This window comes from Globicephala melas, chromosome 1, assembly GCF_963455315.2.
Source record: "Globicephala melas chromosome 1, mGloMel1.2, whole genome shotgun sequence".
NCBI classification, from domain to species: Eukaryota; Metazoa; Chordata; class Mammalia; order Artiodactyla; family Delphinidae; genus Globicephala; species Globicephala melas.
In genome coordinates, this window is record NC_083314.1 from 142,155,002 (window position 1) to 142,180,462 (window position 25,461).

The 25,461-nt window shown below is 54.2% G+C and overlaps 1 protein-coding gene across 1 annotated transcript; it reads left to right on the forward strand.

Moving 5' to 3' along the window:
* The first annotated feature begins 4,035 nt into the window (after positions 1-4,035).
* Positions 4,036-25,461, forward strand: TTC22 (tetratricopeptide repeat domain 22). Its single transcript, XM_030870258.3, has 7 exons — positions 4,036-4,616; positions 18,025-18,080; positions 18,284-18,399; positions 19,027-19,145; positions 20,388-20,549; positions 23,724-23,876; positions 24,420-25,461. Exons 1-7 carry the CDS (start codon positions 4,050-4,052, stop codon positions 24,957-24,959), a joined length of 1,713 nt encoding a protein of 570 aa, XP_030726118.2. The 5' UTR covers positions 4,036-4,049; the 3' UTR covers positions 24,960-25,461.

The following is a 25,461-nucleotide window of genomic DNA, read 5'->3' on the forward strand; positions in this document are numbered from 1 at the left end:
CCCTCCAAGAGTTTTAGGCTAAGGTAGGGCAAAGGGCCATACGCCATTTGACGATGACAAGACTGAAACCAGAGAGAAACAGGACCTTCCCAGGGGTCCTGCCTCCAGCCTGTGGTGGAAATGGATTACCAGGACAGTGGGTCTTCTTCCAGGCCCCACCCAATATCCTTTTGACATCCCAATATAGCATTTAAGCCATGAGCTGGGCTCACGGGCCCCAGGCTGGCAGGCACGTGGTCGCGGTTGACAGAGCCTCCACCCTGCACTGCTGAGCTGAAGGTGAGAGGCATCAGGCCTCGGGAACACACACAGAACAGTCACCCCAGGTCATCCAAGCACGGACTTTGCCCCTTCCCAACCAAGTGACCTTGGGCAAGTCACTTCCTTCTCCGATTCTCAACTTTCTTACCCATAAAATAAATCCCGTAATCTCTTTATCTCCAGACTGCTGTGGAGATTAAATGAGCTAATTTAGGTATGCTCCTGGAACATAGCAGAAGCACAACAAGAGGTCATTCCTAGCCCTTGGAAAGGGACCTTACAGAAGGTCCAGGGGCAGAGATTGTGTGTCATTCACTCCTGGTGCAGTATGTGGCACATAGTATATGCTCAGCAAATATTTGTTGAATGACAAGTGAATGAATAAATGAATCTAACCCAGCTTCCCAGTAATGCATAAATCTTCAAAGAGAATCATGCTCGAATCCTAGCCCTGCTGCTTCCTAGCTGGTGGGCTTGGGCAAGTTACCCTCGCTAAGCTTCAATTTCCTTGTCTGTGACACGTGACTGCAGTCTCCTGGTGGAGCTGTTTTGAGGAGTGAGTGACATGTGACTGTGTCCACTACCACATCCTATGTGCTGGGGAGGCCCTGCAACCAGCCCCAGGGCTGCTCAGGTGTTCTCAGGTTCTCGCAGCATGAGAGCCTTGGCTCTGGGACTTATGGAGGAATAACCACAGGATATAGGCCAGGGTTCACTGGGCTGGGAGTTCCGGCTGCCAGGCAGCTCAGAACAGGCCAGAGTGAGTCAGCTCTGCAGCAAGGCAGCCTGCTCTAATCAGCCCAAAGCCTTCCCATCACAGCAACTTACTGATCACAGCAATTAACTCTCTCTTGTAGGTATGATTGCAATCCTCTCCAACCCCTATTATACAGAAGAGGAAACTAAGGATCAGACAGGGAGAGCAACTTGCCCTGGTCACATCTAGTGAGCATCACACAGCAGATACAAAGCTCATAACTAAGTTTGCAAGAGTTTCTAACCCATTCTCTAGAGCCATCTATTATGTCAATAAAGTCAAATCAAGTTTCTTAGCCAGGATTCAGGCCTCTGTGATGGGGCTATGGCTGCTGCCTTATGTCCTCATCTGTGGTCATCTCTTCCGCATGCTCCGTAAGCTGCAGCCATATGGGGCTACTCTGTCCCTAGGCATACCCTGCCCTGGCAAAGATCTAGCCTTTTCATGTGCCTTTCCTGCTGCTGAAATGCACCAGCAACCTAACCTCCCCATCCAACTCCTACTAATCTTTTCAGAGTCAGATCAAAAGCCAAAGCCACCCATTAGGATGGCCATTATAAGAACAAACAAACAAACAAAAACAGAAACAAATTACAAGTGTTGGTAAGGATATAGAAAAATTGGAACACTTGTGTATCGTTGGTGGGAATATAAAATGGTGCAGCTCCTGTGGAAAAAAAAGTATAGCAGTTTTACAAAAAAATAAACATAGAATTACCATATGACCCAGCAATTCCACTTCTGGGCATACAGCTAAAAGAAGTGAAAGCAGGGACTCAAACAGATATTTGTACACCCATGTTCATAGCAGCATTGTTCCCAACAGCTAAAATGTGGAAACAACCCAAATGTCCACTGATGAATGAATGGATAAACAAAATGTGGTATATACATACAATGGAATATTATTTAACCTTAAAAAGGAAGGAAATTTTGACACAAGTTACTACATGGATGAACCTTGACATTATGCTAAGTGAAATAAGCCAGACACAAAAGAATAAGTATTGTATTATTATTCCACTCATATGAGATACATAAACTAGTCAAATTCACAGAGATGGTTGCCAGGGCTAGGGGAAGGAGGGCATGGAGAGTTGTTCAATGGGTACAAAGTTTCAGTTTGGGAAGATGAAAAAGTTCTGGTGATGGATGGCAGTGATGGCTGCACAATGTGAATATACTTAATGCTACTGAACTGTATAGTTAAAATGGTAAATTTTATGTAAAGTATATGTTATGACAATAAAAAGGGGGGGGGGAGCCGAACTCCCTGGAAATCTGTCTCTGATCCTCCCAAGCAGGTCAAGAGCCCAAGTTTCATCTCATAATCACCAGCAATTTATAGTAACAATTTTTAATTAAAAGTTATTAAATTTTACAATTAAAATTACAGGTGAGGGATTTCCCTGGCGGTGCAGTGGTTAAGAATCCGCCTGCCGATGCAGGGGACACGGGTTCGATCCCTGGTCCAGGAAGATCCCACATGCCGTGGAGCAACTAAGCCCGTGCACCACAACTACTGAGCCCACAAGCCACAACTACTGAAGCCCGCGCACCTAGAGCCTGTGCTCCACAACAAGAGAAGCCACTGCAATGAGCAGCCCGTGCACCGCAACGAAGAGTAGCCCCCGCTCCCCGCAACTAGAGAAAGCCCGCGCACAGCAAGGAAGACCCAATGCAGCCAAAAATTAATAAATAAATAGATAAATAAAATAAAATTACAAGTGAAAAATATCTCCAGAATGTTGTTTTAATTTACCTTTTTATTGCTCAAGTCAAATATTTTTTCCAAGTTTACAAACTGGCTCTATTTCCTCTTCTGAAAATGCTGGTGTGTTTTTCAAGAAGATAAAGCAACAGGGTCTCAGGAGCCCAGCCCCAGATGGAATGAGGTGTGGGAGGGACTTAGAAGTTCAGACCTGGGACTTCCTTGGTGGTCCAATGTGTAAGACTCTGTGCTCCCAATGCAGGGGGCCAAGGGTTCCATCGCTGGTGGGGGAACTAGATCCTGCATGCATGCTGCAACTAAGAAGTCCACATGCCGCAACTAAAAAAAAAAAAAAAAAAAATCCCACATGCTGCAACTAACACTGGCGCAGCCTAAATAAATAAATAAATATTTAAAAAAAGAAGCAGCTCAGACCTGCTACAAAATCCAAGTCCTGGAGGACTAGCAGCTTTGCGTCAGGGAGCACAGCCCAATCTTCTGGAGGATAGGGGACTGATGCCAGGCCTGGGGGAAGGCTGGCAAGAGCAAGACAATTGGGCCACAGGTGGAACGCAGACTGAGTGGGAGCTGCTAGTTACCCAGAGTGATTAGAACCAGCACCTGGAGCCCCGTCCTTCCACTGGGGCCGACTGCAGGGCAGAGAGGAGGCAGAGAAATCTCAAGCGGGGAAGCCTGCTAAATAATGACCAAAGGAAGAGCTGCAGGAGGGGGCAGGCTCCATTCAGAGGAAGCAGAACACTGAGGGACTGTGGCGGGGATGGGAGAGCAGCAGGACTGAGGTGGCTTGGGTGCTGCGTTGGAAGGGCCAGGCCTGACTCTCCTGTTCAGTGAGCTCGCACAGGGTGGAGCAGTGCTCAAGGAGGAAGGGCCTGGCTTTTTGGGGTTCAGCAAACTGGGTTCCCAGGCCTGCTCGGGCACACCCAGTTCTGTGACCTGGGCAAGTCCTTTTCCTCGTCTGAGCTTCAGTTTCCTCATCTCCTGAGCAGAGAGAGTAAAAGCATGCCTTTTGCCATGCACCGGGGGTTACACGCCCCGCGTTTGGCACTGCACCTAACAGGCACACCTGGTTGTGCAATGCGGGCGTCTAAAAGCCGTTGAGCTGCGAAAGCGTAAACACCTACAGGGCGCTCCCGAGCCGACGCTCTGACCCACCCACCGGCGGGCGGCGCTCCGGGATGGGAGGTGGCCGCGCCCCGGGCCTCTGCGCGCTGACCCTTGCCTCCCGCGCCGGGCTCGCTTGAGGGGCGCCCCCATCCACGGCGGCCTCCGGAGCAAGGCTCGGGGAGCCGCGGGGCAGCCATGGCGGAGCCCGAGGCCGCGACCGAGGAGGTGGACGCCCTCATCGACGACCTGGACTACCTCCCCGGCCACTTCCACCTGGAGATGCAGCTGAACTTCGAGCCGCGCTCGCCGGCCTCGCTCCACGCCCGGGACCTGAAGCTGCAGCGGGACGGCCTGCGGCAGGAGCTGGCGCTGACGGCTGCCACGCAGCGCCCCGCCGTGCGCCACCTCCTGGGCGCCTTCGCCTTCTACCTGGAGGAGCTGGATGAGGCCCGCGAGAGCTTCCTCGAGGTGGCCCGCGAGGACCCGGGCAACCTCAACGCCTGGGCCAATTTGGTGCACGTGTACGGGCGGCTGGGGCAGAAGGAAGAGGAGGAGGCGTGCGCCGAGCGGCTGGCCGGCCTCATGGGCCTGGCGGGGGACCGCGGGGCCACCGGGGACCCCCCGCTCCGCGCCGCGCGCTGCCTGGCCGAGCAGGGCTACGCGCACGGCTTCGACGTGGGCTGCGCCAGCCCAGAGGAGCGGGCGCGGGTGCTGGAGGCCGGCATCGAGCTCTATGACAAGGCGCTGGGCCACGCGCAGCAGGTGGGTGATCCCTCCCCAGGCTGGGAGGGCTGGGGTCGCGGCCCCTAAAGTCTGCAGGGATGCCCCCGGCCTCCAAATTCTCACCGAACCCTGGCCCTTTGGCTTCCAGAATACGGTTCCAGCGTGCCCCTCCCACCTTGGGTCCTAGACCAGGCTTGTAGCTTTTCTCTGTCGGACTAGGGCGTGGACCCACTTCCCAGCGGGTTAGCTTGCGTAAGTTTCTTTGCTGGCAGCACTGCAAACTCCACACACCAACTCATCCCTCTCACCTTGCTCTTCCCAGCAAGTACCTGTCCCTGCACCTGTCCACACCCACCTAAGTATAAGGCACAGCTCCACATCCCGCCAGAAACAGGCAGCATTCTTGCCTCCTCTCTCCCGCTCACGCACCATAGCCATCCACTCAGACCCCGGATCCTGTCCGCTCCGCCTCCTCATATCTCCAGGGTCTATCCACTCCTCTCCTGCCTCCCCTCGCCAGCCCAGCCTCCATCATTCCCTGCCTGGGTTCCTGCTCTCTGGCCTGACCCTTCGGCCTCCTCCTCCACCCTTGCTGCCAGTGTCATGTTGCTCAATCCTGCCGGCCATATCCGTCAGCTGCTTACAACCCCCAGTGACTCCCCACTGCCTGGCACGTAAGTCCCAGGCTCTCCGGTAGGCACTAGAGACCCTCCGTGACCTCGCTCTCTGCCTTCCCTCTGCCGTGTTCCCCCTTCCAACCAGGCTTTTGCCACCGTCTACATCCCCTTGTTCCCCGTGGGCCAGGTCTCCTTACAGCCCACCTTGCCACTCTTTCGGCCTCTTTCAGAGGTGCCCTTTGCTCTACCCTTGCTTGGAAGGTTGTCCTCTCTCTCAGGCATCCACTCCGCTGACTTTCCCAGGCTGGGTCAGGCATCTCCCCTGGGCTCCCACAGCACTGCTCACACTGTCCATGTACAAGTCTGTCTCCCCACCTCAATCTTGAGATCTTCAAGAGTGGGGACAACATCTGTCTGGTTTACCACTGTAAAGCCGACACCTGGCCAGTGGCTGGACACAGTGGCGCTCGGTAAATGCATCTTGAGTGAATGCATGTGTAGCACAGGGCCCGGAGCTACATAGACAAACGCTAGGCATATCAGTTACCCATTGTTGTATGACAAATAGCTCCTGAGACTTAGCAGCTTGAAACAATAAGCACCGATCGTCTCAGAGTTTGCGCTGAAGAACCCAGGCATGGTTTAGCTGGCTGCCTCTAGGCTGTGGTCTCATCTGAAGGCTTGCTCAGCTGGGGGCGGTGGGGTGGGGGTCTGCTTCCAAGCTCACACTCATGGCTACTGGGAGAATCAGTTCCTCACTTGCTGTTGGCCGGAGGCCTCCCTCAGGTCCTTGCCACGAGGACATCCCATCACTTTTGCTCTATTCTCTTCATTAGAAGCCAGTCACTAGGTCTAGCCTCCAGGCAGAGAGCGGGGGTTACACAAGAGCACAGATACCAGGCAGTGGGGATCACTGGGGGCCATCCCAAAGGCTGCCTGCATTGGATGACAGACAAGTGACGTAGAGGCATTGTCCTCTTGTTACAGAAGAGGAGATCACAGTTCAGAGAGGTACCCTGGCTTTTCCTTGAAGGCACTGCATAGGCAGTGTTGAGCTGATAATGATGACTGTTTGATAGTTAAACGACAACAAGCCTTCACACGTGGGTAGGATGGCTCCATTCACAAAGGCTCTGCACACCCCCTTGGAGGCTTTTCCACCAAAGCTTATGGCTCCCGCATATGAGGAAACGTGGAGTCAAGACCTCAGGGAGTGCTGGGTGAGAGGCACGGACTTGACTTAGGGGAGCAGGGCAGGTGGAGGTTAAGACGGTAGACTCTGGGTCACACAGTCCAGGTCCGAATCCCAGTTCCCCATGCTCTCACCTCCAACCGGTCCGTAGCATGACTGAGCTTCCCTTTCTATGAAATGGGGATAATAATAGTGCTTTTGTCCTAGGATTCCTCATCCGTAAAATGAGGAACAGAGCCTGCACAGAAACAGCAGGATCACAGACGACCTCTGCCTCTCCTGACCTGGGAGAGCCTCCTCCCCGCTAAACTGTGTGCAGCTGTGGCTGTCCCCTGGGGCCAAAAGGAACCCAGGTCTCCTGTTTTAGAGCCTGAGCACAAGGCCCTGAATGCCAGCCGCCCTCAGTGGAAGGCGTGGCCAGCTTGGTGTATGTTGAGTATGGTCACAGTCTCAGAGCAGGGCCTGAAAAGCCCTGGACTGGGAGCCAGGAGTCCTGGGTTCTCATCTCAGCTGCAACCACCCACGGTGGGGCCTTCTCCTGTCTGGGTGGTGGTTTCCCCATCTGTGAAAGTGAGGGAGGGGGGACTGGATGGTCTCTGAGGTCCCTTCCTGCTCTCAGGAGAAGGCTTCCTGGAGGAGGTGAGCAGGGAGGCAAAGTTTGGGGCATAGGGAAGGAATGGGGGCCGACTCCTCCCTCCCTGCTGCTGGTCTGCCCAGCCACAGTGGGGGCCGCACCGTCCCCTTCAGTGACCGCTCAGAGGAGAGAGTGTCAAGCAGGGCACTGCCCTGTGCTCTAGGGAGGGAGCTGACTGTCTCAGGTGGGAGGTGGCCTGTGCTGTGTCCTTGGGCCTGGCCCAGTGGCTGCTCCCCAGGTCTGCACAGAGTATCTGTGGTCAAAACCTCCCCCCAATCCCAGGAGAAAGTGGGTATTTGAACCCCCCCCTTTTCATCATCTGAGGATTAGGAGAGATCATGCTTATAAAGTACCTGGCACAGGGTAGATGCTCAAGAAATAGTCGCAATCAGGATGACAGTGATGATTTTGTATAGTAAGAGCAGGAGGCTGGGTTCAAGCACCCAGGTCGCTTATTATTCTGCTGTGTGACTTTGTACAAGTCACTTGTCATCTCTGGCCTCAGTGTCTGCTTTATAAACATTAAACAATAGTGATTTCTGCCTCAGTTTACTATGATTATCCAATCAAATCATGGGGTAAAAGTGCCCATAAACTGGTAAATTCTGGGCATGTCTGAGACACACATGCTCAGCATCTTAACGTTTATTGAGCACCTACTGTGTGCCAGGCCCTATCATTAAGAACTCCTGCCTTTTAGAAGCTCATGGACAAAGGGAAGAGCAAACATTAGTTCCTTCAGTAACCAGCCTTCCCTGAGCCCCATCTCTGGTAGTGGGGGCCAAAGGGACGTGTCAGAGGTGTGCCTATGACTGGCTGAGGTCACAGGCGTTCATTACATGGCCTGTGCCAGGTGACAATCATCTCTGAGTGCTGTACACCAGAGACCATAGTTTCTGAACCAAAAACAGGACCCCCCCAGAGGCTGACAAGGGAAGTGCACTTCGAGGACGTCAGGACCCGTGTTGGAGTCAGCAGGGACCTGGCAAGTCCAGGTCCTGGGGATAGAGTGACAGTAACTGAACTTCAGAGAGGACACACTTCCTTTCAGCACAAGTGACTGAGGGAGGCTTCTGGAAGAGGCAGTAGTGTACTGGCAGGAATGAGAGGAGGGCAATCCTGGCAGGGGCGTGGTGTGTGCAAAGGTCCTGCGGTGGGGGCTTTAGTGACAACTGAACTGGATGAGACCTGGAAAGAGGGCAGCCAGAAGCTTCATGGGGAAGAAGAGCACGTGGTGGCCCTGAGGAACTGCTGATGTGGTCTCTGAGGTCTGGTTCCTGCCCTCCTCTGAGCCGCATTTCCTCTTACTTCCCTTGAACCTTACTTCCCAGGGACTCTAAACTTCTCCTACTTCTCCAGACATGCTGTGCTGTTTCACAGCTGCCTGTGCAGGAACTTTTCCCTCTGCCTAGAAAGTAAACTACATCCATCAAAACCCAGCTCAAATGTCACCTCCCCCTTGAAAACCTTCCTTCACACAATGCCCACCTTCACACAGTAATATTCATGAACGCTCTTCTCCAGGTGCCTTGCGGACTTCATCTTAGTCCTCACAAGAACACCCTGATCCCATTTTATAGATGTGGGAACTGAGGCAGGCGAGGCTAAGTAACCTGCCCAAGACCACGGAGCTAGTAAGTGGCAGTTGAGTTTATGCCACTCTGACTCCAAAGCCTTTGCTCTTTCTGGAGAGGTGGGAGAATTGGGGTGCAATAAGTGTGAAGCAGATGGCCGGCAGGATGGACGGGGAGCCCCCCACACCGGCCACCTCCTGGAAATCTAGGGTGGAAGTGTGGAGAAGTAGAGAGAGGGTTGCCGTGTATAGGGAGTGGTGGGGGGATAGGAAGGACGAGGGCAGAGGCGAAGTCAGCATGGGGTCAGGGAAGGAGGAGTGGGGAGAGTGGAGCAGCCGCTGAGGGACCTCCAGTTGAGAGGGTCGCCACCCACAGGAGCGCAGCTGGGGGTGGGCGGCCAGGAGTCCGACCCTAGCCGGTGCTGCAGCTCCAGGAGATTTTCCATCCTGAGGGGGCTGGGACTGTCCCAGGCAAGGAGGAGCCCCCGGAGCTCAAAGAATAAAGAGCAACCAAAGAACCAATGACGGCTGCTCATCTGCTAACTAAAATTACAAGAGGAAACATTACAAAGGTTAGTAATTCAGCCCATAATCCAAAAATAAGCCGCATGTCTGTGTACGAGTGGACGAGTGTCTGTGCCTTCCCTCTCAGCCCTTAGTTCCCTCCCTTTCCTCGTCCTCAAGTTACAAAAATATGATGAGGCAGATTGCTTTATCCGTCATTCCTCCGCACCCCCGTCACGTCTCCACACACACTCACAGACGGATTCTTGTTGGAGTCTCCAGGCTGAGTGGGTATTAGGAGCAAACACTTTGCAGTTAGACACACTCGGTTAAAATTCTGCCTCCATCTCCAGGTGGCTACGGACAAGTCACTTCACATCTCTGAGCCTCAGTTTCCTCATCTGCAAGGTGGGATTCTAACATCACCTCACAGGGTTGCTGTGAGGATTAAGTGAGAGACCGTGAAGGGCTCCAGGCAGAGTGTAGATCATGTTGGCGCCCAGCCCCTCACCTTGCCCACCCTCTGGCCGCCACAGCCCTCAGCTTTGCTCTATAACAGTGGTTTCTGTCTTGCCCCCTAGAGGGTGAGCCCTCTGTCTTGGGCGACCCTCTATCTCTACCTACCACCCCGTGTCTGGAACGGGGTTGGACACCCAAGAGGGGTTTGTGACTGTTGCTAAATTTAATTTGTTTTTTTAGTCTTAAAATTCCCATTATTTTTCTAAAATAAAGTAACTCGAACTTATATTTCTCTAAAAAAGTAATATCTCTGTCCCAAGCTAACTCAATCATTTGAGTTTCTTCCCCTTTTCCTGGAATATTGTGTGGCTTCACACACACACACACATGTACCTGCACACACACGCACAGGTGCACACACATGCAGATCCTTCACCCCTGCTGCTGGCCCAGAGCAGGCTCAGGGTGGTAACAGGAAACACCACCACAGTGGGCGCCATTGATCCAGCCTGTACACCAGGCACAGAGCTCAGAATGTTACGTTCATTAGCATATCCGATTTTTATTCAAACCTCACAGACACACTGCCACTGGTATTGTGATTCCCTGGTGCACAGAGGACAGAACAGGCTCAGGGAGGGGACTCGCCCCAGGTGACCGGGTGCACACAGGCCATCCAGGTTTCACCGGGCCTGCTGGGGCGGGCGGGGATGGACCCAGTGCTGGTAGGCCCAGCAGCCGGCCTCACAAACAAACGAAGGTGCAGGCATCCACACAGTCGCCAGGCAGGAAGGACCGACAGACACACACAGCTGTGCCACCATTGGGGAGGCCAGCCCCAGGACCTGGGAATTCCTCAAGGAGCTGCCCTCCCAACAGCTCTCCACCTCCCACATGCCCCCCTCTCTCCCCCAGCCTCCCTTTCTCCCTCACCTCTTCGTCCCACAGCTCCAAACCCTGACAACTCGGGCGCACGGTGCAGGCAGATGCGCTGCTGGGACTGAGGTCAGAGTGTTGGTGTGGGAATCTGCAGGCTGCAGGGACGCCCTGGGTGACCTGGGCTGGCTGTGTAACCTCTCTGAGGGTCCATGTCTCCCTCTGTGAAATGCGGACAGTGGTACCAGCCTGGCAGGGGTGTGGGAGGAGGAACGGGTCACGGAGGGAAGGCCCAGCCCCAGCGAGCTTTGATGGACGCGTCCTTCTCATCCTCATCCCCTGATGGGGCTGCCAGGACTCCTTCTAAGTGAGCCCCCGCCCTCTTTCTGCTTCCTCCCACTTCCTCCTGCCCCTTCCTGAGCTCGCCCTCAGCCCAGCCCAGCCCAGAGCCAACTTTAGGAAAAGAACAATGACATCGGGGAAGACCCCACTCGGAGCCAGGGGTCAGGATTTGGGTTCCTGCCTCAGCCCTGCCCCGACTGGCTGTGGGATAGTGGGCAAGTCCTCTGTGGACGGTGGACATTTCCTCCTCTGTCACTGGACTAAGGTGGTGGCCAGGGTGATTTCAGGGACAGGAAGGACTTTGATAATAGAGAAGTGGGGGAAGGAATGAACCTCCTGGCAGAAGAAAACACATAAACACACAGAGGGAGGTAGGAAACCACAGCTTGGGGAATGTCAGGCACGGCGTTTTGAGGACTTTAGAGTTGATCTCCAACTTTTGAGATCATGGGCAGGGTTTCTCCTCCCATGGTGCTTGCAAACACACACACAGAGCTCCACAAATCTGAGTGGTTTGGTTTGGATGACGCTGGACGATGAGCTAGGGACTGCGCACTTGTGATTTTTTCACAGATTATCTCACTTGCTCCTAGAAATGCTGGGGAATCAGAACTATTATTAACCCCATTCTACAGATGAGCAAACTGAGGCTCAGAGAGCCGTAACAACTTGCTCAAGGGCACACAGCCATGAGTGGCTGGCTGGAACTGAACTCAGTTCTCTCCGACATAAAGCCCAGGCTGAGGGACAGCTTTCCTGACACTCTAGCCCCAGCCTTCTGATGGCCTCGGTGCTGCTCGCATTTGCATAACAGCACCTTCTGAATTTGCTGCTGGCTTCTTTCCCTCCACACCTGGCAATTTTGGGAACTGTCCTTATTGATACAGGACCCCAGAGCCAAAGTTGCCTGTAGCATCATCTGACCCAACTGCCTTCTTCACAGGAGGAAAGATAGAGTGTGTTAAGGGTGCACACAGCCCAGACCCATGGGAGGGGCTGAGAAAATGCAGGACTTCTTCAGACCTACCCGGTGCCAGAGCTGGATTTGTACCCAGGACTGGACAGGGTCCCTTTTCTCTAGGGACCATGGAATAGAGAAGTGACTCTACTCAGTCCTGCGAGTCTGTGGAACCAGTGCAAAGCAAAGCTGGCTCACAGAGTCTGCGTCTGCGTGACCGATCTAGGACCAGAAAGGGGGTGAAAATGGGGAGCTGCAGTCGATCTGCTCCACTCTTAAAATCCACAAAGACCATGCAGGGAACCCAGCGAGGGCTGAATAGGTGACTCACCTCCATGGCACAGCGCCCAGTCACACTGATCACTCCCACCCATGTGCCTGTGACACAGGCAAACCCAGTCGATCATCCCTGCTTATAGATGTGGAAACTGAGGCCCAGGCTGGGCCAGCGGACTTTCAAGGAACCCTGGGGGAGGTAGAGGCAGGGGTGGGACTCCAATCTCAACCCTCTGTTTACTCCCCGCCCCCACCGAGGCAGGAGCTGCATGAGGAGAAACCGCTGCCCAGCCTTTCTGGGGCAGACCCTCAGGGGTGCCAGGCCAGCCAGGTGGGCTGGGGCCGGAGCTCCGCGTGCAGAGCCCGAGGCTGCTCTGTCATCACAGAGGACATTCCAGTTGAGCAGGAAGAGCATGGTCCCGAGACCTGCCACCTGGTGACTTTTATTTCTGCAGCGTCAGCCTTCACAGACAGGGTCAGCCTGATGAGGTGGAAAGAACAGGGGCACTGGAGGGAGGCAGATCTGAACTTGAATCCTGGCACCTCCCCCTGGGCTGTGGGGCTGGCCGGGCGGCTTTTCTCTTAGCCTCTGTTTCCTCACCTGTAAAAGGAGGAGGCTGCATGACACCTTCTCGGGCTGCTGTGCGGGTGGATTCAGTGCCACGATGCACGAAAGTGCCCAGTGGACAGTTGATGGTTGAGAAACGTTCATTCTCTTTCCTCCTTCTCATCCCCCCTCCCCTGAAAGAGAATCAGTCAGCTCTCAGGAACTGACTCTGAAACACAGAATACAACGTCCACAGGGGCAGAGTTCAAACTGCAAGGCAAACATTTTCCTTAAGAACCAATAAGGTCTCTGCAGAGCCTACGCAGACACATATAGATTCATAAACCATTAGCACATTGAGATCTTCTATTGAAATCCTCTAAAATAGCTAAGCCCTGCAACATCTCCTTCTGTGGGGACCACCTTTTGAAGTAAATGGAGTAGCCAGCTGAGACCCATCCTTCTATCTGCCAAGTTAACACAAACCTGCTCTGTAACATCTAATCCTCATCCTGATATTCTCTGCAGGTACTGCCAGGTCACCCACCTTTGCCAGTTACCCACCCAGCTGTAGCAGCTTGGATCGTCAGGCTTCCAGAGGATCACAACTGCTGATCCTTTTGTTCATTTAAAAAGAGATGCACTGGTGCACTGGCCTGCCATTTGCACCTGGCTCTCTGCAGTGCTAGACTCTAGTGCAGTGGTTCTATCAGATTCCCAGGTGCTGCTGATGCTGCTGGGCGGGGGACCCCACTTCGAGGACCACTCGTCTGCTGCTGGGTTCCCAGCTCTGCTACCTTCTAGCTATGCCGCTCTGGGCCACAGGTGCCTCTTCTGTAAAACTGGGATAATCGTAGTCCCTACCTCCTAGGTAACCCCGGAGTTAACACATGTAAATTATGTGCCTGGTGCATAGTAAGTGCTCAATAAAAGGCACTATTATTAGTATAGCTAAAAAAGCAGCATTTCCAGGTTTCAGTCCAGGATTTCACACTGGCTTTGTGTCTGTGAGGATGTCTTCTCACCTCAGTGTTCCCATCTGTACTAGGGGGGTGATGCTAACCCACTCTACATTCCACAAAGGGCTTTCTGAGGGTCATGTGGCATCTATGTGAGTGCACTTTGTAAATGGTAAGCACTGTACAAACACTTGCAGCGAGGTGTTGTGGGAGTAAGGTGCATTTGAAGTCAGAGACCTGGCCTGAAATAGGTGAAGTAGGCACGTCTCTGCCTCTTTGAGCCTCGGTTTCCCCATCTCTATAATGAGGGAAATACCGGTGAGGGCCTCGGAGGAGCTGGGAGATGTCCTGAGAGCCCCTTGCCTGAAGTCGGTGCCTCACTCTCACCCTCACCTAGTACCAGAATCTAACCAGCTACTTAAGGGCAGTGCTGGTGCCTGGGCCTTGCCAGCTTGAAGCCTCAGCGGGCTCACGCTCTGGCCAGTGCCCCCTCATAGACCCCAGAACCCCCGGCTCACGGGGTCCTGATGAGGATGAACAAGAGAAAAGGTGGGGTGTCCTGCCAAAGCCCACACGGGGAGGCCCTCAGTCAATATTCCTCTCCTGGCAGAGGTGCTGTCAGCCCCTCCCAGGCTGCCTCCAAATATATTGCCTCTGGGAGCCATCAACTCTGGAAGTGAATTCCTTGCAGCCATAAGAGGTTTCACAGCAACTTCATTCTCCAGGAGAGAGGAGGGGAGGGGGCAGTCAGAGGCCTGTTTAATTTAATTTAGCATAGGTGGCTTGCCAGGTTGCCCCTGGTAACAGCTTCAGCTGCTGCTTCAGTTACAACTAGAAGGATTTTTAAAGAGACAGCCCATTTTAAGACCAGAATTGCACAGCAAAATGAATGGACTCTCTCTACTAGCTCCATCACAGGGATGGAGGATTGGAACCCAAGCACAGTGAGGCTTCAAACGAGGTCTGTTTATACCATTAACTCCATTCCTGATTCGCGACCCCATAAGCCCTCCTGCAAATGTTACTCTTTTTTTTTTTTTTTTTTTTTTTTTTTGCGGTACGTGGGCCTCTCACTGTCGTGGCCTCTCCCGCCACGGAGCACAGGCTCTGGACACGCAGGCTCAGCGGCCATGGCTCACGGGCCCAGCCGCTCCACGGTACGTGGGAGCCTCCCAGACTGGGGCATGAACCCGTGTTCCCTGCATCGGCAGGCGGACTCTCAACCACTGTGCCACCAGGGAAACTCTGCAAATGTTACTCTTAAGTGGGATCTGAGGAGGGGCTACATTTGGGATTTGTCATAGAGATGTCACTCAGCTAGCTACTTCTCTGAAAATCAGTTTTAGTCTTCAAGTAGAAGGGGAGTTAACCTTTAGGAGTTGCCCCTGCAATTCAGGCACTCTGCCACCAGGTGGTAGTATTGCTTACTTAGTGCAAACCATAACCAGGCTTGACTTACTCAAGACTATCACAATGGTGGTGAAACCACTGGGTTTTAAGTCCTGATACTAACCAGTGTGTGACCCTGAGCAAGCTGCTTCACCTCTGTGGTCTCACTGTTCTCAGAGACATAGTAAGGGGATTGATTGGATCAAGATAACTGAGTGCTGTGGACAGGCTTCGGGCTGGGACTAGGAAGGCATGAGTTTATGTCCCAACTCTGTCATGTACTAACTGTGTGATGTGGACACATAACTTAATTTCTTGCATCTTGAATACCAAACAAGAAAGTGGCTATGAACCAGGGAGAGCCCTGAGGACAACACACTGCTCTTCAACACTGGGGACCTGTGGACCCCACGGGGCATGTGAGGCCCTAGGAGCAGAGTGGTGGGGTAGAGAGGTGGAGAGTGGGGTGAGGCAGGCTAGCCGCGGACTCCAGAGCCTGAGACTTCGATGCCCCACCTAGAACTGAAATAAGGCAAAGCAGCCTCCTAGACACGCCTAGTTCTGCACGTTTCTAACCCAAACCAGGAGAAAGGGGACGAACGTTTATGGAGATTTATGGGCACGGTCCCCAGGCTGGTCACTGCCTCCCAATGCCCCTTTGCAGGTAAGGACACAGCCTCTGAGGGGTAACACATCCACCCAGGGTCACCCCCCTCTTGTGGCCAGACCTGTTGGCCACCCGAGCCTCTGCTCTCTGCACTGTAGCCCTCCCTTAGTCTAGGATACCTGCTGTCACTTGTGGTCACATCTCCTTGTCAGGAGCCTGAAAGGGGGAGCAAGTTCTGTGTCTCCCCACCATGACTCAGTCTGGCCAACCTCAAAGCAGGCATGGGGCCAGAGGTCACGAGATCACAGCCACAGGCAACCAGGGAGACTGAGGCACACGTGCCTTTGGTCCTTCACACAGACAGGTGCTGACATTATGTCAAGGTCCTTGGCCAGCTTGGCCCACAGTAGGTGCCCCATGAATCTGAGTCCCCTTCCCATGTCCCAGGTCCCGTGCAGGTGCAGCAGGTAAGGTCATCTGGCAGCCCCTCCAGCTTTTTGCTTTGGCCAGTGTTCTCCATTGCGCTCTCAAGGATGCCCTTTAATCCTTGGGTCCCGCCCCTCTCCCCTCCAGACAGCCCTGTTCCCAGCCGAGCCCGCATACACGTATTCCAACCTAAGTAACAGGATAACTCCCCACTTCTAACCCCTTCTATGCCTCCCCACTGCCTTGCAGATGACTTCCAGGTCCTGAGCCTGACACTCAGGGGACCCTCCTGATGTTCCCCTGCTGGCTCATCCCCTCCTTACAACTGGGGTTCTAGCCGCTCTGGGCTGCATGCAGCCCCCGACACACCTGCTCGCTCATCTCTGAGGTTTTGCACATGATGTGCCCTCCATCTGACGCCCTCTCTCACTGTATCCACCTGGTTGGTTCCTACTTGTCCCTGAGAACCCTGCTCCAGCACGTCCTCCTCTAGAAGTCTTGGGGGTACCCCTGGATCATGTAGGAAACCTCCTCCCATAGCCCCTGGTGTTCCTTCTGCTCTAATTTTGTCTTTGGTCTGGCTTTCCTGCCAGACCTGGCTTGGGTCAGCATTCAAGACACTCCCCTATGGGCAATCACACTGTTCACTGAGATCAACTCACAGGTCCCCCTTCCTCTCTTCCTCCGAACCATCCAAGACCACCTCAGAGCAGTCGCAGCCTAACTTGGCAACGTTAGCTCCCGCCACACCCCAGTCATACTCACCGTGCCCCATGCTCCCCAGCTGCCCACTCGTGTCCGTGCTGAACACCCCGTCTGGAATGCCCTTGTCCCCCACCTCACCCTCTCAAATACCACTGCTATTCAAGGCCCACCTTACAGCCCATCCTCTATGAGACCTTCTCAGAGTCTTCTGGCTGGAAGTGGCCTCTTCATCCTGCTGCATTTGTCTGCATCCCCCTCTCAGCCTTGACCAAACCCTGCTTCATATTATAGCTATTGGTAAGCCAGTGTAATGAGGGGAGCAAGGGCTTTGGAGACTAACAAATGGGGTTCAAATCCCAGCTCTGACACTTGCATGCTGTGTGACCTTGGGCAAGTCATTTTGCCTCTCTGAACTTCAGTATGTGCCTCTGTAAAATGGGATGACACCTACCTCATAGGTTGTTGTGAGATTGAGATGATGAGTGTCAGGATCCTGGCATGTGGCAGGCGCTCCTTCAAACCCCATTATTTATGGTCTCCCCAACCGAGTTGTGAGCCCATGTGGGCCAGGGTGCAGGTCCCATTCAGTGCCACAGCTCCACAGCACCCAACACATCATAGTTGGGCCTCACACCACAGATGCCTCACACCACAGAAATGCTGGCTGGACTTAATGCTTCATCCTAGCTGCTGAGGGTGGGGTGGAAGGATAACAGGGGCCCTGAGCTGAGAAAGCCTCTGCGGATGGCGGGTGGTGAGTGCAGAATGGAGCCTGGAGATCAACCACAGGAGATGAATGTGGAGGGAGGGGCTGGAGCCTGAGGCAGAGCTGCTGATATGCACTGGGGGTTTTATTGGTTTTCATTAAAATTCCTTCCCAAGGCAGGAGCAGCTACTCCCATAAATATTTTATCTGGTGCCCAAGTCAGTCTAAATGCACAGCAAAGTTGGCAAGAAAAACAGTTCAGGGTGGGGTCCTGGGCTTCAGCTGAACTCACTCGCATGCCCAAAGGGGCTTCCTCAGCAAGGTGGAAGCTGAGGGATGGCGCCAAAGGGGAGAAGCGGGGGGGGGGGGGTGGTGGGGGAAGGTGACTGGTGGAGTGTGGGCCCTGCGGTAGTGGGGAGGGAAGGAAATGGACGCCACGCCCGCTCTGTGATGGACACCTTGCTCGGGGCATTCACCCAGGTCATCTTGTCAAATCCTCTGTGGTCACAGAAGTGAAGTGACTCGCCCAAGGTCACCCAGCCAGCCAGTGGCAGAGCCAGCGCTATGACCAAGAGTGTACCTGCTGCTTCTCAGGGTTCAGGGAAAGCATGGGAGTCTATGAACAATGCCCCAAGTGCTTCAAGAGCAGCAGCACAAGCCATTCTCTGCTTCCCTAGATCCCGAACGAGGAAAAAAGGGGCTGGTACTTCACCATGGCGACGCTCTTCATCAGGTCAGGCTATGGGTTGAGGATGGGATGGTGGGGAGGGACGGGGAGTGGTGGGGCCTGGAAACCAGGGGAGAAATGGCTGAGCCCATCTGCGTGGCAAGGGCTCCCCGAGTTCCTCTCCCTGCCCACTGGCCTGGGGAGGACTCGCGGCACCCTGGGGACGGCTGGAAGGGTGCTGACCAGCCGCGTCCCCTTCTCTGCCACAGGTTAGATGGCATCTTCCTGGAGCTGGGCAGCGAGGAGCAGAAGAGGTTGCCGGCCTTCAACCGCACGCTGGCCCTGCTCCGGCAAGTCCTCAAGTCGTCGGAACCCCACCACCAAGGCAGGACCCGTGGGGACGGGTGGGAGAGGAGCCTCTGCCCCGTCCTCCCTGCACCCGCCACCAGCCCTGCCAGTCTTGTCACTGTCCCCACCTCTAGCACTGTTTCGCTGTCCCTCACCCTCTGTCTCATCCACTCCCTTGTTCACCTCAGGGAGCTCGCACACCTCGCACAGGTGAACGGGCGCCTGCAGATCACTCCAGGTGCACGTGTCCAGGCCTGTCTGTGACCGAAAGTGTAAGAGACAGAGTTCTCACCACTGCAGCCTCTTATCCCCATTTTGTGGTGGGAGGAGGGAAGGCTGTTCTGGAGGGGAGTCGAGTCATTTTTCCACAGGGACCAGAGCTCCAGAGCTGGGGAGAGCTGGAGTCAGAGAGCAGGGTGTCCCGCGTGACACAGTAAACACAACAAGCACTGAAACTGTTCATCCCTCCACTCACACGTCCCTCTCCCCACCCTTGTTTCTCTCGGTCCCTGGCTGGCCCACAGTGATTTCATGCCACTTCCCCTCCCTTTGTCTTCCTGGGGGCTGACGCCTGGGGTGGCACTGGCCCCCTGCCTCCTCGTGGCTCCCCTCCCTCTCTCCACCCCGCTGTTGCCTGAGACCCCTCTCCCGGCCTCACCCCCAGCTCTGGCCTGGTGCTACCTCGGGATGCTGCTGGAGAGGAAGGACACCTTCTCCATCACCCCCATGGGCATCCATGACTGCGGGTTTTCAGGGACCGACCCCCTAGACTGCTTTGGCAAGGTATGTGCCCCCGGCCACAGAAGCTCTCCGAACCCGGATTGAGACTGACACCTCAGCCTCCTCTCCTGGAACCCGCTGCTTCTCTGGGTGTCATCCCCACCTCCCTGCATTACTCAGGAAGTGCCCTTACTCCAGACCTTTCTCTCCATCCCAAACAAAGCCAAAGTGCTCCCTTGTCCTCTTGGCCTATGAGTCAGACCCTCTCCACTTCTCTAGGCCTGTCTTCTAAGCTAGTCACGATTTCCCAGATATACCCTCAGGGCTTTCCCCTTCACACCCCCGGGAGCAAAGTGGAAAGAAGACGAGGTTAGCTGGGGTCTGGATGCCAGCTCTGCCCATAGGCCCTGTGACCCTAAAACAAGTCACTTCCATCTCTGAACCTCCTTATCTGTTAATTATGTGATCCGTCCACCATCTAGGATATTGAGAGACTGAAAGGAGGTAGTGGATGAAACCGTTCACTGTAAACCGTAAAGTGCTGTTCAAGCCTTATTCTTGGCACCTCGTTTCTGTGGCAGTTTCCACACTTAGCTCAGTTTTTGAAGACCTTCCTGGAGGCCAGGGACCCTGTGATTTTCGTTCCCCTTGCAGTCAGCACGACGCTCTGGCCGGGGCACGTTCCTAGCATTTGCTGCTCAGTAATGAGCAATTTCTTGGTGAGAGATCTTAGTGAGAGCAGAGCATAAACACTGGTTCACGTGTGTTCCGAGAGTTGTGTCCAATTTAACGCACTGCCTTTGCCCCTCCTTGGGAACCTACTCTGTGCGGGGCACAGAGGTGGACAGATGGGGCCCCTGCCCTGCAGTTCACCATCTCAGGGGCAGCAACGAACACAAGGCAGGCAGCTGTCAGTAACAATATTGGGGTGGTGGCGGGGGCAGTGCTGTGCCCAGCCAGAAACACTGTGTGAGTCTGGGGGAGGTGGAGGCTGATTCTGGCCCCTCCCCCGACCTGCCCCAGGAAAATGGGGGAGCACACAGCGACGTGTCTGAGGAAGAGGGGTCTGCCTGGGGTCTGGAGGGATTCACTGGACGTGTCCCGTGAACATGGCAGAGAGCATGTCAGCGAGTCGGGCTCTCAGGAGTTGAGTGCCAGTGAGCTGTGCCCAAAGTGTTGGGTCCCATGATGTGGTGGATATGAAGAATAAGATCTTTGGGGTAATATGGCTCTACTGAGAGAAGGGGTTCCAGTTCTGGCAAACAGCCAGACAAATGGTTTGTTCTTACCTCCTCCCTTACCCAGGCCATTGAGATTGCCAAGGACCAACCCCCAATCCTGAATCACCTGGCCAAAATCTTCCACTTCCTCGGAAAGCAGGATATGGCCATGGGTACCTGCAACATGGCCCTGGACACCCTACGAGATCCGGAGCTCAACTGGCAGGCGTACTGCACAAGGGCCAAGGTGAGTCTGCCCGCAGCTCCACCCCATCCTGCCATCCAGAATCAGAGAACGACGGCCAAGACCCTGTGGCCAGAGCCCGGAGGTCAGGGAGCCTTCACGGTGGAAGGGAGCGTAGGTGTCATCAAGGCTCACAGTTTGTGTTCTCTAAGATTGTTGAGTGAGAGAATGAAGGAGCTTCCCACCCACTGCTCATCCCTTCTGTAATGACCTGGCCAACAACCTGCCAGCCTCCTCTTTGATTAGAACCTTCGGCAGTCATACTGACCTGGGTGGAATTCGGGCCTCCCCACTCATCACTGTGGGACTTGGGGCAAGCCACTTACCCCTCCAAACCTCCATTCCCCAATCTGGAAGATACGGACAATAACATCTATCTTAAAAGGTGGTCAGAAGACTAAGTGAAATAACATCTAAAGCAGGTGCCTGGAGCATGGGAGGTGCTTGGGAAAGGCAGAGGGTATATTGGAGGAGGTCTGATGTCGTAGATCAGAGCTCTGGCTCTCAACGCCGCTGGCCTCGGTTCAAATCCCACAGCACCGCTTACACGCTACGGGACTGTAGACAGAATACTCTTGCCCAAAGTCTGAGCCCCAGTTTCTTCTTCTATAGACTGGAGGTGATTGTACCTGCCTCATAGAGTTGTTATGAGAATTAAATTAGACTCTTGTGTAAAACTCAGTACTGACCACATAGTAAGAGTTCATAAGTGGTTGAACAGTATTATTAGGTATATATATATATATTTTAAATTTATTTAGGGCTGTGTTGGGTCTTCGTTTCTGTGCGAGGGCTTTCTCTAGTTGTGGCAAGTGGGGGCCACTCCTCATTGCGGTGCGTGGGCCTCTCACTATTGCGGCCTCTCTCGTTGCGCAGCACAGGCTCCAGACGCACAGGCTCAGCAGTTCTGGCTCACGGGCCTAGTTGCTCCGTGGCATGTGGGATCTTCCCGGATCAGGGCTCGAACCCGTGTCCCCTGCATTAACAGGCAGATTCTCAACCACTGCGCCACCAGGGAAGCCCCTATTAGGTATATTTTTAACTGGCTCACTGTTGCTTGGGGCAGTCCACTATGGTCACTGAGCTCAGCAGATTACTCATTTAACTGAGAGCTGCCTGCCTCTGGCTTCCCCCTACTGGTCCCAGATCTGCCCTCTGGAGCCCCTACAGAACCCATCTGCTTGTGGGCAAAGAGGTGGAGCTCTGAGTTCGCTTTGCTCCAGGCTGGACAGCCTCCTCCACTACCTTTCATGGGACATGATGGCGAATCTGCTCCCTTGGTCTTGGTCTGTATGACATAATCATTTTGCCAGCAGGTACTAGACAGTCAGTTCCTTCATGGCAGTTGATGTGGTCATTATCAATAGTAGTGATATTACTCATGATTGATAGTAAATAATAACACCTTTCTATAACACTCTGCATTTCACCCAGCACTTTCATATTCATGGCCTGATTGAATTCTCGCAAGATCCTGTGAGAGGCCAAACGTGTGTCATTTTACTAATGAGGCAACAGAGAGGCAGTGACCTTCAAGGGGTCCTGCATTCCGTTAGGGGGAATCCAAACCTCACTCTCCTCACGCCATCACAGGTTGGCCTGTAGCATATGCTCGCTGTCTCCCTGTAGCTCCAAAGATCACACTTACTACTCAGATGACCAGACTGGCACCAGGCTGGAGGCAGGGCATAGTGAGGAGGAAGGAACAGAAGGGAAGGGAACTCATCTGTGTAAAAGCCTCAGGCCCTGCTGTGAGCCTAAGGCCCTACCTGGCCCATGACCTTGACCCACCCCGGCTCAGCTCCCTCCCTCCCAGCCACACTGGGGTCCTTGCAGCTCCTGAGGCATGATCTTGCCTCAGGGCCTCTGCCTAGAATGCTCTTCTCCCAAATATCCAGTTGGCTTCCTCCCTCACTTCCCAGAGGGCTTGAAGAAAAGGCGGAGCTGCTAGCAGCCGTCTTCTTGAAAATGTCAGCTTCTCACCAACACTTTGTGTCCTCCTGTCTTTGTTTGTTTTTCCTTTTTAGCACTTATCACTCCCTAGCACACTATTTGCTGATTTATCATGTTTACTGTCTCTCCCCCCAGCTGTAATACACACTCCACTGAGGTCAGGGAATTTTGTCATTTTGCTCTCTACTATATATCCTCAGCTCCTGGAACGTAGCAGGCTCTTGATGAATATTTGTTGAAAGAATGAATGAATGAACTGAGCACCTACCATGTGCTAGGTCCTGGCTAGAACATATTCTCTCCATTGTCATGGTAACTCTCCAAGGAAGATCTTAGTGTACTGATTTTTCAGATGTGGAAAATGAGCCTCACAGAGGTCATGCTAATAAAGAGGGGGAGGGGCTGGAATTCAGCCAAGTTCAATTGGCTCCAAAGGCAGAGCTTCCCACCCCCACCTCATGAAGCTGTCTTAGAACCAGAGCCCACCAATGGCTATAAAGGATTAATACCTTCAACGACAATGACCCCCTTTTTCTTACTTCCTCCTTCTCCACCCCTTCCCTACCCCTCCTGAGCCTCTAGATTTTCTAAATGCTCCAGATAGATGTGGGGGAAAAGGGAGGAAGTGGTGATGAAGGCAAGGGTCTGGAATCATTTGTAATTTGATGCTTGTAAGCTGGGCCACCTGCCATTCTTCCCACACTACGTGCTTACACAGACTCTCACATCCCATCTCAAACAACCCCCTCCCCTAGTCACCTCTATCCCATCACCCTGTTTATTTTTTCATACCACTTGTCACCACTTGAAGTGGTACCATGTACTTTTTTACGATCATCTCCCCTACTAGAATGTTCTGCCAGGGCAGGGACCTCCTCTCTTATCAGCACTGTACCCCAGTACCTAGCACAGGGCCTGGCATATGGTGGGCACTCAATACATATTTGTTGAATGAATGAGTGAATGAATGAATGGCTCTTACTCCATCCAACGCCCTTCATTGTACAGAGAGGGGTCAGTGTAGTAAGGCCCAGAAAGTGGAGTGGCTAGCCCAAGCTGGCCCAGGAGTAGGACCTCGGACTCCCGAGTCCAGTCACAGGGGCTTTCCACGGCACCACAGGACCTCCCTGAGCTGCTGTTAAGAAAAAAACCTTTATTTAGGATAGAAAAGAGGGCAAGGGTCCTTGCTTGAGCATCTTCCCTGAGCTGACTCTCTGTGGGCAGATCCACGTCAGAGCCTACCTGCATGACCTGGAGCGAAGCAAGATGGGGCTCGGGGGCATGCCTGACAGGAACCACCTGGCCTGCGCCAAGGCCGACCTCGAGGAGGTGGTCAAGGTGTGCCCAGGCCTCAAGACCTACCTGAACATCGGCCAGGTAAGGTAGCCTCTTGGCTAGGGTAGCCAATAGCTGACTAAAAACCTATTAACTCTCTGCCAGGCCAGGCCTGGGCACTGAGGACACAGGGAGGAACGCGGGGCATCCCCAGGCCTGATAACAGTACCTGCCTCCTACTGCATTGGTGAGGATGATAGGAGATGATGCACCTACAGCGTTCAGAACAGGGCCCAGTGCTTTCTAAGCACTCAGAAAGTGTGGGCCATTATTCTGTATCCTTCTGTGCCTTCCGTGAGCACGGAATGACTACCAGAGGTTACAATATCTTATATATGAGAACACTGAGGCCCAGAGATTGCCCCGCTCAAGGTTATATGGCCGAGAGCGCTGGGGCTGGAACTGGAATCAGAGTACTGTCTCCTTTGCCAGGAGAGGGGCACCAAAATTTGCGATGAATAATTGTCGAGGGAGGGAGGGTGGGAATGAATGCGTGGAATTTTTAAAACAGCAAGTGTGGGAATGCAATGAACGGGCAGCAGCGACGGCAGGGGAGAAAGGCTCACCCCGAAGCCCCCACCCCAGGTCTACTACTACATGGGAGTGGACGCTGTGCAGGAGCAGCTGGCGGTGGACGAGGCGGCGCTGAACCAGGCGCTGGTCTTCCTGGCCAAGGCCGGCGAGTCGGAGCTGGGCGCCACGCTGCCTGAGCTGCAGCTGTTGCGCGGCAAGTGCTTGCGCATCAAAGGCGAGGAGGCCAACGCGGCGGCCTGCTTCAAGCGCGCCGTGGAGCTGGACGACGCGGGCTCCAGCCACACCGAGGGCTTCGGCTGCCTGCTCGAGGCGCTGCTGGCGCAGTGGAGCCAGGCGCAGCTCAGCGACGGCGAGCTGGGCAGCGAGGTGGACGCGTGGCTGCGCTGCGCCCAGGACAAGTACCCGGCGGCGCGCCTGCGCCAGGAGCTGCAGCGCGTGTGGCGCGGCCACACGGGCGAGGTGCTGGGGTTGGCCCGGGCCTTAGTGGCGCAGGGACGGCCGGCGCTGGTGCGGCTCCTCTTCGAGACCATGCAGCGCGAGGGCATGGGCTCACGGAGGGTCCGCCGCGCGTTCTCCTTCGAAGGTCCCTGAGGCCCCGCCCCGTTGAGGCCCCGCCCCGTTGAGGCCCCGCCTATAAGTGATTGGACCTGGTCGGGGAGCTGCACACCGGCTTTCACTGCCGTAAGCTGGCGGGTTCGGGGAGCCTGTCAGATTCTCTTTCGGGAATTGGAATGGAAACGTTAGGACCCTAGGACGGTTTGACGTGCCTACGGAGGCAAAAGGGCCTGATTCAGCTGGGGCAGACGCGAGGGGCCACTGGGAAACTGAATTGAAGGACCAAATTGTACAAATATGCAGAAAAAATAATATGGAGCCTCCCAAGAGATACAGAAGATAATTGCCTCCATTTTGGTGGCTTTCTAGTACCCAAGAGCCTGTCTTTGGATTCCGTGAGCCACGCTCTATCCTTATAATAAGGCCCCCTTTACTTAGGTTGACTGGAGTAGGTCTCAGGTCCTGCCTCCAGGGAAGCCGTGGCTAGAGAAGAGGGCACAGCTGCTAAGGAGCACGTAAGGGAAGGGCGGTAGTCTAC